This window comes from Gouania willdenowi, chromosome 16 (assembly GCF_900634775.1).
Source record: "Gouania willdenowi chromosome 16, fGouWil2.1, whole genome shotgun sequence".
NCBI classification, from domain to species: domain Eukaryota; kingdom Metazoa; phylum Chordata; class Actinopteri; order Blenniiformes; family Gobiesocidae; genus Gouania; species Gouania willdenowi.
The window spans coordinates 20,190,929-20,206,419 of NC_041059.1; the positions used below are offsets into that span (position 1 = coordinate 20,190,929).

Consider the following 15,491-nt stretch of genomic DNA (forward strand, 5'->3'; position numbering starts at 1 on the left):
AGTGTAATTACGAAACATGGTTTTGATCTTTCTTACCTGAATATTAAACAGTGTGAATAAATCCCTGTTGAGGGCACAAATACCTTTTTTTTTCTCTTTTAACCGTTGACTTCAAAGGACCATGATAATCAAACGTTTTATAAATAATACCATATATACTTCCCTCTTTAAAAAATGCAGCACCATATGCTCAAAATTTCATTATTAGGACATTGTTTTCTGGCTTGACTTTGAAGTCATTGTGTGGGCTGCATAGACAATCTGCTTTATGTTCAATCAATCTAAAATCCTGGCTCTAAGCCACATGTGAACCCACAGGTTTCCTAAAGAGAAGAGCACAACAATACTCAGGGAAACAAGCACACTGTGGCTCATACCATCAAATAAATATTGTTAAATATTGTGTTCAGTTAAGATTTATGAGCTTATTCCTAACTTAGTCACTAAAAACAAATACATATATTATGTGTAACGCCTTCACATGACTTTCTGATATACAGAGTATAGTTCAGAAGAGACGCACCACCACCACCAAATGGTCCTGTTTCCTTTTGATGCACCACTCCTTTGCTTTTGGCTGTTCTGTTAATGATGACGACCAATTGCATTGCATCCCCCCTTTTTATTTGCAATCTACCCCCTGCTGTATTTAATTAGACTGTTTGAAGTAAAATAGAATTACGCTTCTCGCCGCTCCTTGAATTTGGCATTTGTTTTCTTACCAAAGAAAAAGATTAAATGTGCTCTAGCTGTTAAAAATGCAATGTGTCTTAACAGGGACAAACCTACAGTAGGTTTAATAGAGTGTTTAGTGTTATTTTCCAGTGTCTGTGCTGTTTATTTGTGAAATATGCACATCTGTCACATTTTATTCATAAGACCAGGTGAAGAAACAATTGTATCGTATCTTCTCACATCTATTACTGTAACTTCCTTTATCTAATGAAATCTTTCATTTGCTCTTGACTAGTGAAAAGCTCTGGGGAGCTTAAATCCAGAGGGGTAAAATTATTACCAGGAAAGGACAACACTAACAAACTGTCTTTAAGTAAGTGTTTTTTGTTGTTTTTTTAACTTATGCAACTGCTTTCTTTGTTTCATCTTTTTTTTTTGTTTGTTTGTGTAGAGCTTATGTTCTAGCTCTTTGTTTCTTATTGTCTCTCTTTTTGAATCAGTTGATGAAGAAGTTAAGTTACTTGATTTTACAGATGTGCAGTGTCTCCGTAAAATATGGCATTTAACCAGGTATGGATGGTGTCATATTCGACTGATGATGAACCACTTAGGCAATGCATTTGATAGAGTTATAGTCGTACACTGTGTGATCTACAGCTGTAGCCAAGGTTGAGTGACCATCCAGTTACCGGTTGATTTGTGTCCTCTTCAGGCAACACTGACTGAGTTTTAATTTCTTGTTGAGCTTTTTTCATTAGCATAAATCTAGAGCACAATCCTCTTCCACTCAATTGTGTGTGGTAAACACATTAACGATTACAGGTTGTAATCTTTATTACCTTATGTGTCATAGCTGCAGCATTGCATGTAGACATGGATAACGCACAGGACTGTGAGTGTTTCTTCGAAGCACTGCTGTGTATAATTTTAAAAGACTGAGAGGATGCTGTAATCCTTGCTGATTTACTGCATGTAATTGAACACAACTGCATTATAATCTGCCATGATTACCTTCAAAACTGATGAAGCTCCTAAAAAACACAAATGAATGAGACTTGAAGTATTTAAGATTAGTAGAGAAAAAACATAGCTCTTGGTTTTGGTAGTTATGTCTCATAGCATTTGATAAAACTCTCATTTATAACGTCCATGATTTTCCATAGACCAGTGTAATACAATGAGGGGAAGATTAAACATTTTACATCCTTCAAATAAGGTGCTTTTTCTTTCCTGGGGCCCATTTCAACATTACCATGAGATAAAATGCAAGAGCTTTTTCCTAAAGCTTTATTAAAGCTGGTATCCGGAGTTTCTGAGAAACGTGTCGATGTCCCACCATAAACAGCTTCAGTTCCTCCCACTGTCTCTGCCAGTCTACCAGAAGCCACGCCTCTACTTTTGTGCACTCGCATTGCGGAACATAATAAGGTCGCATCAAGTCGCATTGATATACCTATGGGTCAGGTAAGAGCCAAAATCCTATTTACCTGTTTGCCGCATTCACTTTGATTGACAGACTCCGCTACAGGAAGTCGAAGCCTATTGGCTGGGCGATCACGGCGCTCGTTTCCGTTTGTATAGGGGTCTATAGCAGTGTTTCCCAACCTTTTTTGTCTCACATACCCCCGAGGCCTCCTTTCAGTTTAGGAGAACCCCTTTGTCACTCCAATTTAGTAACCTTTCTTGTTTTATTTATGTTGTTAATAGCTTGAAAATGACAACCTCTGCATTTAACGCACACTAAATATCAATTTTGTTCATTACAATCATTGTATAGCAGAGAATATATTTACCTCAATTCTTAGTAATGTGCAGAACACGTTAGTAACAATTAGTAGGATATTAAGGCCACAATATTGTTTATTCCATTAATGCAAGTTATTGTCAATGGGTGTAAAAGCTGTTGGATGAGCATGTACAGTGTCTCAAATAGGCTTAAAAATGACTCAGCATGTTGGAAATAGATTCATCAATGTTTCCAAGTACCCCTGGTCTATAGGACGAAGGCAGGACTTATATATATTGACGTAAATGAATGACCTCCGGCAGTAGACCATAATAAAAGACGAGTTAAATATTTTTTTGCATTTCAAAAGAATCATACATAACATATATTTCTCCGGAACTCCGGTTATCAGCTTTAAGAAGAGTAAAATAGTTAAAATGGATGGGAAGGCAGAGGGAGCGATTTTTGCTGCATTTGAGAGTTTAAGCCTCGGTAAGAGAGTTGGGTTTACCCTTGGCGCTCATACTGATATCAGAGAGAACAAGTTTGAATTCACAACACCGCTCCATAATTGCTGGGCAATAAAAGTCTGATGAGGTGAGGTCAAACTGTTGAATGTCTGTCTGCATGAACCAAATTCTCTTCCCAGACTGATTTGTTGAATAGGCAGCGTTATCTAATAGTATTCAGACGGTTTTGTTGTTGGGGGAGATATCGCAAAGTGTTTTTCTTACAGCGGTGTTGATTCTTCTCTTTCTCTTCAGTGAATGAAGGAGGAATCAAACAAGTCTCTAATTACTGCCCCGACCCAGGGGAGCCTGACAACGGTAAACGCACTGGCTCTGACTTCAGGTGAGTGCATGTTTTGCTGCAGGAAGAGCAAAGATAAATTGTGTCTTTGGTGGGTTTGCTTTAATAATACAACATCATTTTAAGGTTTTATGACTAATTATCTTAAAAGCACCTAAAAAAACAAAGTTGTAGCAATAGTTGATGCAATTATTCAAACCCGATGGACCTTAAACTCGTTAATCATAACAAAAGGTGAGGCGACAATTAAATAGTCACTGGCACTTAAGAAAAAGGAGGTAGGGAGCAATAACAACTAGATCATTTGTATTTCCTGAAGAAAATGCGAGTGAGGCTGCAGGTAAAGGACACTTTCATAGAATCAGCTTTTATTTTGAAGGAGCCATCTGCAAAATTGACAGTCAGCTTTTATTCCAAAGGGATTCTGAGCGCAACCTATGACTTGGTCAGAGTTTTTTTTTGAAGATTCATCTGCAACCTTCACAGAATCTTCTTTCATTGTGAAAGAATATAACCCCTCGGAGTCAGTATAACCATCAGTATGCCCTTTGGAATCAGTCAGATCAAAACAAATGCCAGAAGACAGCAGGAGTAATGAGATTGTTGCTATCAAGTAGGAGTCACCTGTTGATGAGTATTCCCTAAAGAAACTGCATACCTGAGTGGAACAGTTGGTGGTGGATGCAAAAATTTATTTTCAGTGTTTACTGAGAAAAGGACGCTGTCTAGTCAAGATTTAATGCTCTTTGCATCTCCACAGCATTGGAGCAACTGCTCAATTTACCTGTGATGAAGACCATGTGCTGCAGGGTTCCAAAACGATTACCTGCCAGCGCGTAGCCGAAGTCTTCGCTGCATGGAGTGACCACAGGCCCGTCTGCAAGGGTAAGCGACGCATCCAAAGAGCTAATAAAACAGCTTGATTAAGACAGTGCCTCTAGATAGAGGCTCTATGCAGAGGGAGGTTCACTTCGCTTAATTATGTATGAAGGATTCTGCTGCTGCACACTGCTTTCCCATTTCAAAATGCTCTGGCTTTTTTTCTTTGTTTCACAATACCTAGAGCGTCATTTAAATTTTGATTAATGGAAACTCAGCTAATGGACGTTCTATCTGCTTGTGCAAATAATATATTACCTTCAGCAATATTGCAATATAGGAGTTATTACTCTGCCGTCAGAGCAATGCTTTAATCAATATTAATTGTGGAATCCATTTTTAAGCCGAGTTACTTTTCTTTTTCTGCAATGTGTACATGGTAAAATTCATACGTTTTTGAACAGCTATCAGAGATATTTTAAACGAGAAATGTCAGAATATTATGAAGTTCTTTACACCTGCTTTCCTCAGATAAATTGTAAAACCATTTTCTTAGATTTTTTATCATGCAGCCAAAAACCGAGCCGGACCTCAACTTTAAAGGTTTGGGACTTATGGCATAACAATAATGCTCTATAATGCTGCATATCCTTGTTTTTTACACTGTCGCAGTTAAAACATGTGGATCAAATCTTCAGGGACCTTCAGGCACGTTCACATCCCCAAACTTCCCAATCCAATATGAGAGTAACTCCCAGTGTGTGTGGATCATCACTGCCAGCGATCCAAACAAGGTGGGAAAGCATAAGGAATTAGCTTTTCTGTAGTATTATAATTAAGTTGTGTTTTCGTGTTTGTGTTTTTTTAGTTTTATACTTTGCTAATTCTTTTTTGTAGCCTATAGATGATCTGCATTGCAGCATTACAATAGCCAATATCTCTGTCAGAAAATGCTGATGGCTGAGATAACAAGCTCAATGAGGCTTGTGATCACCGACACAGTTAGCAAGGCAAATGAAAAAGTCTACAGGTGTCATTGGAACCTGCAGGCATGTTCATGTGCTATATATTAATTTACTGCTAATAATGCTTTTTCTACATTTATCTGTTTAAGATTATTACTAGAAATGTTTTATATAAGACATTAGAAAAATGGAGCATGTGTTGCTCATACACGCTTTTCCTGGTATCTCATTAGTCATTCAATAAATCCAAACAGCCTTGTTTTCCTGTTCCCTCGTGAAGACACCCTGACCTTTTTAAATGTAAAAACACTTTTTTTTCACAGGCCACAGAGCCTCAGCTCTGGAATTTTTAAATGCATGCAATTATTTTTCCAGGGCTTGCCAAGGTTGTATTATCCTGCATAGAATATGCATGTGATTTGAACTAGGTTCATTGTCACCATTTCCTTAACTAAACTAGGTTGCTGAATTTCAGTCTCTACATGTTTACTCCACCAATTTCAGTGTGACTGTGGTATGTTTTGCTCCATTCATCAAAAGTAACATAAATACCAGAGCGCGAGAGAATTGAGATTGAACAAGACCGTTGGTTCCCTAAAGTGACAAGGTCAGAGCTGCTCCCCTAATGGGCTTTCATACATACATTTGTCTTGCTATTGATATTCTGCCATTGAGTCACAATCAAATAGTGTCAGCTAAACTCTATCCTGCTAATACTCAATACTTAACCAACCAAAACTCATTCAAAGCTCACGAGGACCGTTGCGTGACTTAGGTTTGCACCGCTGTGCTCTCCTAGCCAAATAAACCCACGACTTGGCAATGAAACTTGTTTCCATTAGCGTTATTATGGTAATTATGCTAACAATGTAATGGAGCTGTTATACATGAATATCGTGCAAACATTGTCCTCCCTGTGTACACAAAACCAAGAGCCAGTGAGTGAGCAAGGTGCCATCTTAAACTAGCCACCGATAGATGTGACACCCTTTCTTTCATCACTAATCCATGCATGCTCAGACGTCACACAGTACTATGTAATGTTTCAGCAAGAAGGTTTTCATCTTCAAAACAATTACCATTTTAATCAGTGTTTGTCATTTCAGTCAATACATATAATATCCTCTCTGAGCCTATGTTTGTTTGTTGAGGAATAGGATTCCTGTGCCATCCCATCAGACAAATATGACTCTTTGTCTCGACCTCTTCACCTGCCTTGCAATGGCTTGTGTCACGAATATGATTCATGCTCTGAAATAATATAATGTGATGCAGCTGTCATTTTTTTGAATCACTTTCAAGAACGTATGAGGCATCTTCTATTTGTATCAGCATACTATATTGTCACACATTCTTTGTTAAAGCCTTGTTTTCTAACCAGTCGTAATACATTAGAAATTATGCGTTTGCTGATACTTAAAGTGCATCTTTACCACTAAACTGTTTTATGAAGTTGGTGGACTTGCTAGTTATTTACATTGACTTTGTATTTAAGGTTCATACTTGCATATATCCCACGGTGTTGTGTCACCGTGAGTAAAAATAGTAATAGTAGGAGTGACATTATGGTGGTGTTGCGACGGTATATTGTTGTTGAAATGTCAGATACAATTAAAGTGATTTTTACATCTTTCCATTTTTCTGAGTAAGACATAACTAACAATGTATACAGTTGTAAACTAAAAAGATTGGATAATATATACTCCAACATACTGAGTGCAAATTGTTGAGTACATTTTTTTTATTTATTTAGTTATTACATTGTATGTCTATTCGATTTATTAAACATTATGGGTTGTCTGAGGAAAAATATGGTACTCCCAAAACCCTACTTAAAAAAAAAATTTGGCATTAGGATAACTAATTAAATTGTTGTGGTTATTCATTTCGTAAATATGTTTCATGATGTCAAGCAGAGAAAAAAATTGTTCATTATTTTTTAGTTTTTTTTCTTAATGGCATTCAAATAATAATTTAGACAAGATTTGTGTCTCCGTAGGTTGTTGTGTGTGTTATTAGGTTGAATATTGTTACTCCTGTATGTACACAGAATGACTCCATAGAGGTCAAAGGATTCAAAATATTGAGTAGTATGGTTGATTATAGTATATTATAAGTATATATATGTATATATATATAAAACATCATATATATATAAAAAGGACAGTGTCAATGTGACCTGCAATGTTTGTTTCTTACAGGTAATCCAAATCAATTTTGAGGAGTTTGACCTTGAAATTGGCTATGATTCGCTGACCATTGGAGACGGAGGGGAAGTTGGTGACTCTAAAACCGTAATTCAAGTGTAAGTAATGAGAAAAAGAAATTCATACATCTGGTTTGCCACATTGGGGCCTTATACGAAATAGTATGCAAAGTACAAACTGAAACAAACCTGATGCATGTTCTATAACGGTCCGTTGTGAAGCGATGGTGTGCAACCTACTTTTCAGCTCCAAAGATGTGGGTTCAAAGCAGGACTTCTGTGAGCACAGCTGCCATGTTCTCACTGTGTTATTCTCCTTTGGGAGTTGAAGGATCCTCTCACAGATCCATGAACATGGCGCTGCATATGTTGCTACCTGAAAAAGTTCTCAACTTGATTTGCGGTTCAAAAAGAGAAAGGGGAATCTTTTGTGATGACTTAAAAATTGACACTTGTATCCTAATCGCAGTGTGAATGTTGTATCTCCCCATCTACAGTCTGACAGGGAGCTTTGTCCCAGACTTGATTGTCAGCATGTCCCATCAGATGTGGCTTCATCTCCAGTCTGATGAGAGTGTGGGCTCCATTGGCTTCAAGATCAACTACAAAGGTACTTGAGTTTTGAACTGATACCATCTCTTGCTGTCTGTTACCATGTCTGTCTGAACTCTGAATGTTTTTTTATTAAGCATTGATTCTGTGTTCTGTTTATCTCTCCTTCTAAAAAAAATAACTTTTTCATCCGGAGTGTCAGTCTCAACTGGACGTTTACAGATAAAGTCAAAGTGCCTCACAGTGCTTGGCTTGACTTAATCCTTCACATTTTTATCCAACCGTTTATTTCCCAATCCACTCACAGAAATTGATAAAGAGAGTTGCGGTGACCCCGGAACACCTCTGTATGGCTACCAAGAGGGCAGTGGGTTTTTAAATGGTGATGTTCTACGCTTTGAGTGCCAGTTTGGATTCGAGCTCATCGGGGAAAGGATGATAACGTGCCAGAATAACAACCAGTGGTCAGCCAACATCCCCATCTGCATATGTGAGTGACAAGCATATTTTTTTAAATGACAATGAACCAAACTATTAATTTGCTTGGAAAGTTCACGGTGACACCAAGCTATTAGAGGATTAATTATAGAGCAGTTAATTGAACAGGCAGTGAAGGGGTTTCCAAGGTAAAGGAGGGAAATTGATAGCGTTTGTTCGTGTTTGACTAGAGTGGAAAGTAACGTACACCCTGTTGTGTTGTCTTTGGGTCCGGTAATTAATCTGTCCCCTCAGCACCCAAGGTAGCAGTGGTCTTCCCTGTTTAGTGACAGTTCAAAGGTTGAAACGGTTTTGGCCATGTGACAAATGAGAGTTTTTTTGTGTGTATTTTTTAGAGTTAATGTAGTGTTTCTCAAATGGGGGTACGTTTACCCCTAGGGGTACGCGATGGCACTACAGGGGGTACTTGAGAGAGAGAGAGAGAGGGGAAAATTAACAAATGAAATCAATGAAAATTTAAATTTTTTTGTTAAAAATGATAATCATACTAAATACTATCAGCAACTCACAAAATGAGAACAAAAACACAAAATAAGAGAAAAATATACTGAAAAATAAAAAGAAAAGACAAACAACAACAAAATACACAAAAGTATAGAAATGATCTAGATTAGTATGTTCTAATGTTCTAGTCAGACAAAGGTGGTGCTTGGATTCATAAATAAGAGAAATCGGGTACTTGAGCCAAAAAAGTTTGAGAACCACTGTAATAGACAATATATCTAGGCTATTTTTGTTCACTAATATCCATTATTTTACCCACAGTCCCCTGTTTCTCCAACTTTACTGCACCCATGGGCACAGTTTTGTCTCCCGATTACCCAGAAGGCTATGGAAATAACCTGAACTGTGTGTGGCTGATTATCTCGGACCCTGGCTCCAGGATCCATCTGGCCTTCAATGACTTTGACTTAGAGCCACCGTATGACTTCCTCACTATCAAAGATGGGGATCAGTCAGGATCTACTATGCTAGGACGCTTCTCTGGGGCTGAAGTCCCCTCCCATCTGACATCCAACAGCAACATACTACAGCTGGAGTTCCAAGCTGATCACTCCATGTCAGGGCGGGGCTTCAACATCACCTATAGTAGTAAGTAACGGATTGTTCAAATGATCATACACTCCCACACTTTGATATGACTAGATGTCATTGCTTCAATCCAACGCATGTTAAAATGACATATAAAAGAGATTGGATTATAGAAAAGATTTTCAATCACAGATTCTTTCTAGAAGCTGTAAGACTTACAAACAATAAGCCTACGCTAACATCTGCCTTGGTATCTGCATTTCTATTTGACTGTGCTTGTGTGTACTTTCTTTATTATTTCTTTATATTATTCATTTTGGTTGTACTATGTTTATATTGTACTATATTTCGGTAAATAGTTATTTTCTTGTATTCTGCTGGCCCCGAGAAACACATTTTATTTTTATGGAAACATGAAAATCACAATAAAAAAAAAACCTTGAACCTTGAACCATGATTTCAAGGAAGGTTTTTCTTCACAAAGCTATTCTGATTGATCATAATACATTTTCCTTGTTGGCACCTTTAGAAAAAAGGAACCACAAACATTCCAACAGAAAAAGGTAAAATAGATATGTGTTTTTACAGAAGTTTAAGGTTTATGCAGGGAATCCATGGCAGTGTTGTGTGAATCGAACATAACAGGAACAAACACAAAGCATTCTTTACAAAAGGGAAAATAGTGCCGTATTCTCACGCTTTATTGCCTTAAACAAAGCCATTGTGATTTACTATTTCTCTTAATGAAGCCACAACAAGCTCTAAAGACAAGCGCTGTTGTCAACCTCAGGTATCCAAACACACCTCTATAGTTTATTCCCTCTCCTACAGACAGCTACATCCATTGTCCTTATCCCTCTTATCACTCACAGTCCCATTTCTCATCCACATAGGAACATTTGTCACCACAACATGTTCTGTTTCTTCTCATTACAAGCTTTTGGGCGTAATGAGTGCCCTGACCCCGGCGTACCAATAAATGCCAGACGCTTTGGAGACAACTTCCAGCTCGGCAGTTCCATCTCTGTCGTATGTGAGCAGGGCTTCATCAAAACCCAGGGGGCTAACACCATCACTTGTCACCTGGAAGATGGCAAGGTCATGTGGAGTGGTCTCATTCCCAAATGTGAAGGTAGATACTAATCATATTAGTGATACATATTTGTTTGGTGATAATAGAAACCACCTGTTGAGTTTAAAACAGATGGGGCGTATAATTACAGATTAGAGGGAGGGATGTTCACAACAGAAGCCATGTTGACATTTGTTATACGGTGTATCTGTAATTTGTGAATCATAATGTTCAACTATTCAAAATCTTCCTTTCCTTTCCTTTCCTTTCCTTTCCTTTCCTTTCCTTTCCTGTCTAGCCCCTTGTGGAGGGCACTACTCTGGGCCTGCTGGAGTCATTCTTTCCCCGGGGTGGCCAGGATACTATAAGGATTCCTTGAGTTGTGAGTGGGTCGTTGAGGCCGAGCCAGGGCGTTCCATCAAGATTAGCTTTGACAGGTTTGTATGACAGTATTGCAACAATCCATGCGTGGAGAGAAAGACAAAACAAAAGCTATAGAAACACATCTTTCCTTTTGTTTTATACCCGCATGTTTTAAAGCGCATACACTCACGACTACTACACTGTAAATACCCATAAGTTGACTTTACTTTCAAAGATGATATCTGTGAGAGAATTGCTGGGTGCCTCAAAATCTGATATGATACACTATACATGGTGCACAATGTTGTTGATGTCGCGATGCAGTGATTTCATGATAATCGATATATTGGAAGATAATCACAGAATGGAACATTGCAATATTTGTCTCAAAGATGAAAAATAGATGCAACACTGTCAAGTGCAGAATTTCTCATTTTGTTTACTGTGATTTAGTGTCAGTTTGACATAATTTAACACAGAATCAGATGAAACGCAGAACAATTTTAGTGCCTTTTAAAAGTCAGGCAAAGCAGCATGGCCTTTTGTTTCTAACTAAATTAATTATCCTGTCCTTTCTAACCCCTTCACCCTGTTATTTCCCCCTAAATGCCATTGCTTTTTAAAGTTTGCCTAACTCTTTCTTAAGAAGGGCCTGTAACAATCACAATCTTGCATAATGATACTCAGTGGCGTAACATCATGGTGATAGGCCCCAGTGCAAATACTTTTTTGGTGCCCCCACCATAAACACAAGTACACGCACACACACACACTTGGACACACACAGGCACAGCGAGTGAAACGTCCTTCTTATTACAAGATCTTAATCCGTTTTTACTGTTTTTCTTCATTAAATGCATCTTAAGACCAAATTTTTCACAAATTTAGTTTTTGTCAACTATCCAAAATCTGTATTGTATGTAATAGATCGAATACCTTTCATTTTCTGAAGAGAAAATTTATTTTAAAGGTTGCGAAAAAATTAGGAATCAACCCAGGTTCATAGACAGTAGGTTCACATATTTCACACATATGAGGTTACAAGTGCATTGCTATAGGTTTAATTCCCACTTCAAAACAAACAGAAGCTGTACTCACCCATTAAAAGCTCATCTTATGGCTATTATGTAGTTTGTTTTTTCTTTTTGGAATCAGGAGGCAGAGTAAAACTTCTACAGTCAAAGAGACATGGTGGTAATGTTGATGATGTCACCGAGTGCGCTTCAGTGGAGCTAAATGACAAGCTAGCGCTAGCCTCAAACGGGACGCTAACTGTTGCCTGGGTTTGAGTAAAGAACCTGTCATTTTATCTTCACTCTCATCCTGCTCCTTTCTTTCCTTCCTCTTTTACGCGCCACTTTCTTTTCTTGCTGACTGAGTCATCGTGACTCATCATGACTGACAGGTGTCAAGGTGATTGGACAAATTGTCATTTCTCCCTTCCATATCAGCCACTATGCGTTACCTTACCGACCTGCCCTGTGCTATTTCACTCACAATGAAAATGTTTTAATCTTCCTTCCTTCATGGGCACCGTACAGTGCCTGGGCCCCGGTGCTATGTAGTTATGCTTGTGTTTCCATCTATCTATTTTAAACATCCTTAGTTGTTGTGAAAATGCTGACACTTTTTTTTTTAAATAAAAAAAAAAAAAAAATAGTAGTTAGCGCCATCATGTTGATTATCATATCTCGCGTGGAAGGAAGACGATTATGGACATGTCGATTTCTTGTCCCACCCCTAAATAATATATTTACATTCACCTCCCCATTCATCGCTGTGAAGCCTTTTGAATGTTAAACAATAAACTTACAGTTGTAGAATGTTGATCAGCTTTCAGTCTTCAGCTGTTCTTGATTCGCCTCCTCAAGAAAATGTTGACGTTGGTCTTGAAAATGATATAGCCAAAATTAATCTTTTGCATCGACCAGGGCTGTTTGTGAAATATATTTCCATCAAACTTAAGTGAATATTTTTTTTTTCAATTTGAATTTTAAAATACCACAATAGACAGTGGTATTTATGATCTTTCAATTAGATGTTAGTATAATTTGTTACTTATATTTACAATTATTTCTGATTAATGATGTTAATGCTAAGTTCCCTGTTACTCTTAAGTTTTTCCTGCAACATGAAATATCTTCATGGTAATGCTTTATGTTCAAAAAAGCTCTTCTTATACACTCAGGGTCATTCTATAAATATGTTAAAAGGAAAAACAATGAGCTGTGAGAGTATAAATAAAGTTCTGACAGACAGTGTTTATCACTTGTGCATCAGTAAAAAGCTTTTATTTTCCCACTAGGTTCCTTGCATTCTTATTTTATTTATTTATTTTTCAATAATTTATTTTATTGTGGTTGTCCATAAGGGTTTGAATTGTCTTTTGTAATATTTTCAAATTCATGACAATTACTGTATAATCTCTCACTACTTTAAAACTATACTAATATACTATTATAACTTCTCGTAATTACATTTCTAGCTAAAAAAAACAAGGTTTTTTCCCCCTTCCAGAAGCACACATGCATTTAGAAGGTGTCCTTGCAATGCCTGTTCAAAAAAAGGCTTGTTTTGCTTCAGGGAAGTAAAATGTAGCTTTGTTATTTGTCTCAACTCATTTTGTTTAATGAGTGAGGATTTATTGAGTAGTCATCTAAACATCACCACAAATCAGCCCGTTCCCCACACTATAGTTGCAAAAATGTGTTTGTATAATTATTCAAACACTTCTTAATTAGCACAAAATCCACAATTTCTCCACCGCTAACAAGATTTCTATTGTACCTTTTTTTTTTTTTTTAAACTTGTATTTATGACAATAAACTCTATTATATTCTATTCTATTCTGCTAACAGTGTCAGTCTTCCTGCCATTTGTGCTATCACTTTACAGTTTGTACTTCAGCTTTTCTAGGATGGGAAACATTAGGACCACGACCATCATTTAATAATTTAATATTATTGTATTAAATGTTTTGCTTACTTTTTTTTCTTTTTCTTTTATAATATATCAGTATTTTCTATACATCGACACTTAACTTTGACTTAACTTCGTAGGTTTCAGACTGAACTGAGCTATGACTTTCTGGAAGTCCATGATGGCCCAAACCTGCTGTCTCCTCTGATTGGCTCCTTTAACGGATCCCAGGTCCCTCAGTTCTTGTTTAGTAGCAGTAACTTTCTCTATCTACTGTTTACAACCGATAACAGTCGCTCAAACAGTGGATTCAAGATCTTCTACGAAGGTGAGTGCCTGTTTTATTTATTTATTTTCTTTTAATCACACCAGTCACTAGTTTGAATTTCGCTCATGCAAAGTGTTTATTTGAAGGATGTGCATTTAAATGGGAATTTATCTGATACCTGGTGTGACGATTCCAAAAGCTTTTCCTTAGAAATTGTTAAAGGGGAATGCGTTAATGAACTTTTTGATTTACTCAGTACAGGAAGAGTTAAACACACTTTGCTGGTTTTAAAAAAAAAAATCTGTTAAATCGCTGAATTAATTCCATCATTCTATTTTAGAATGGCTTTACAGATGACCTTATGATCGTTACACTGTGTGCATGGGACGTTCAACATCAGGGCTGTTAACGGTTACCGATTAATGATGTTAAATTCAAAATATGAATTAATTTTGGAAGGATTTTTTTTTTATTTAAGGTGTACATTAGTGACATTACATTTAGATAGAAATTTAAAGATTTCTACTATGCATTGATGTTTTTGTACCTAATTGCCTGTTTTGAAATATGGATATTCCACAATTGTCCATTGTCAATGCAAATGCAACAAACTGCATTTTGATATAATAATCAATTAGTTTTTGTTGGTAATTTAGAGATTACAACGTTTAAGTCCTCAGAATTTATCCATAGCAGATCAATGTGTTAAAAACTGGAGCTGTTTATAGTTAAAATCAATTCCTTTTGTATATGTGCCTGACTAGTATAGGACAGACCTTTGTAAAATAAATATAAACCGATAAATGATTTCTGGTAACCTCACCATAAGACGTGGACTCTGTTTTGTCCCTAAAGTTACAGTATATGGTAGTGAAGGTTTATGCTGCATGTTGTTCTTTCCAAATCCATCATTACTCCTGGTTTTGTGATGTTTGAAGAACCTGACAGAAAAATACTGTGAACAAATGCAATCTATTTTTACTATTGTTTGTACCACCACCATTACTTCTGTCACTTCTGTTTGATTTATGAGAGTGACTTTGTTATTATCTCTGTATTATTGACTGAAAGCAGACCACAAGAGCCTTTGTCTTATTGTTTTTTTGCTCTCGGGTGCATTTCTCTTGTTGATGAGCCTATTGAAAAGCAATAACAGTAATATAATATTAGCTTCTTTATGCACTATTCAGGACCAATGTTTTTTTTTTCTTCTGAAAGGCCTTGGAGAAACCCTGCCTACTTCATTTGTAAAATTGGTTAATAGACAATAGGTCTGAATTATGCTGTGAATGGAAGTAGGCACTAAAATATTGCATTATTACCTTTGAAAAGACGAAATATACTTACCAAATAGGCCTATATTTCTCCATACTGTTAAGTCCGACGCAAAGCGTAACTTCTTATTCTTGGGCTACATTAGGTATGAGATGGATGAAGTTGATTTGTTTTCCACTCATATTTCAAACTCTCAAGGACAGAACCACGATATGATCGATGCATGCTCTACATTTGAAACAGTTTCAGGCAAAAATCAAAAAAGTGGGTATTTCTAAAACAGATGTATAAGTGCAAAGCTTCTGTCTTTT

General features: G+C 36.9%; 1 protein-coding gene across 1 annotated transcript in view; it reads left to right on the top strand.

The window, feature by feature from the left end:
* LOC114477864 (CUB and sushi domain-containing protein 3-like) overlaps positions 1-15,491 on the top strand; it is a 243,390-nt gene that overhangs the window by 82,447 nt on the left and 145,452 nt on the right. The window contains 11 exon segments of the mRNA XM_028470524.1: positions 971-1,048; positions 3,166-3,253; positions 3,972-4,096; positions 4,703-4,824; positions 7,197-7,300; positions 7,699-7,811; positions 8,061-8,243; positions 9,017-9,343; positions 10,221-10,415; positions 10,654-10,792; positions 13,778-13,965. Coding sequence (XP_028326325.1) covers positions 971-1,048; positions 3,166-3,253; positions 3,972-4,096; positions 4,703-4,824; positions 7,197-7,300; positions 7,699-7,811; positions 8,061-8,243; positions 9,017-9,343; positions 10,221-10,415; positions 10,654-10,792; positions 13,778-13,965 — 1,662 coding nt within the window.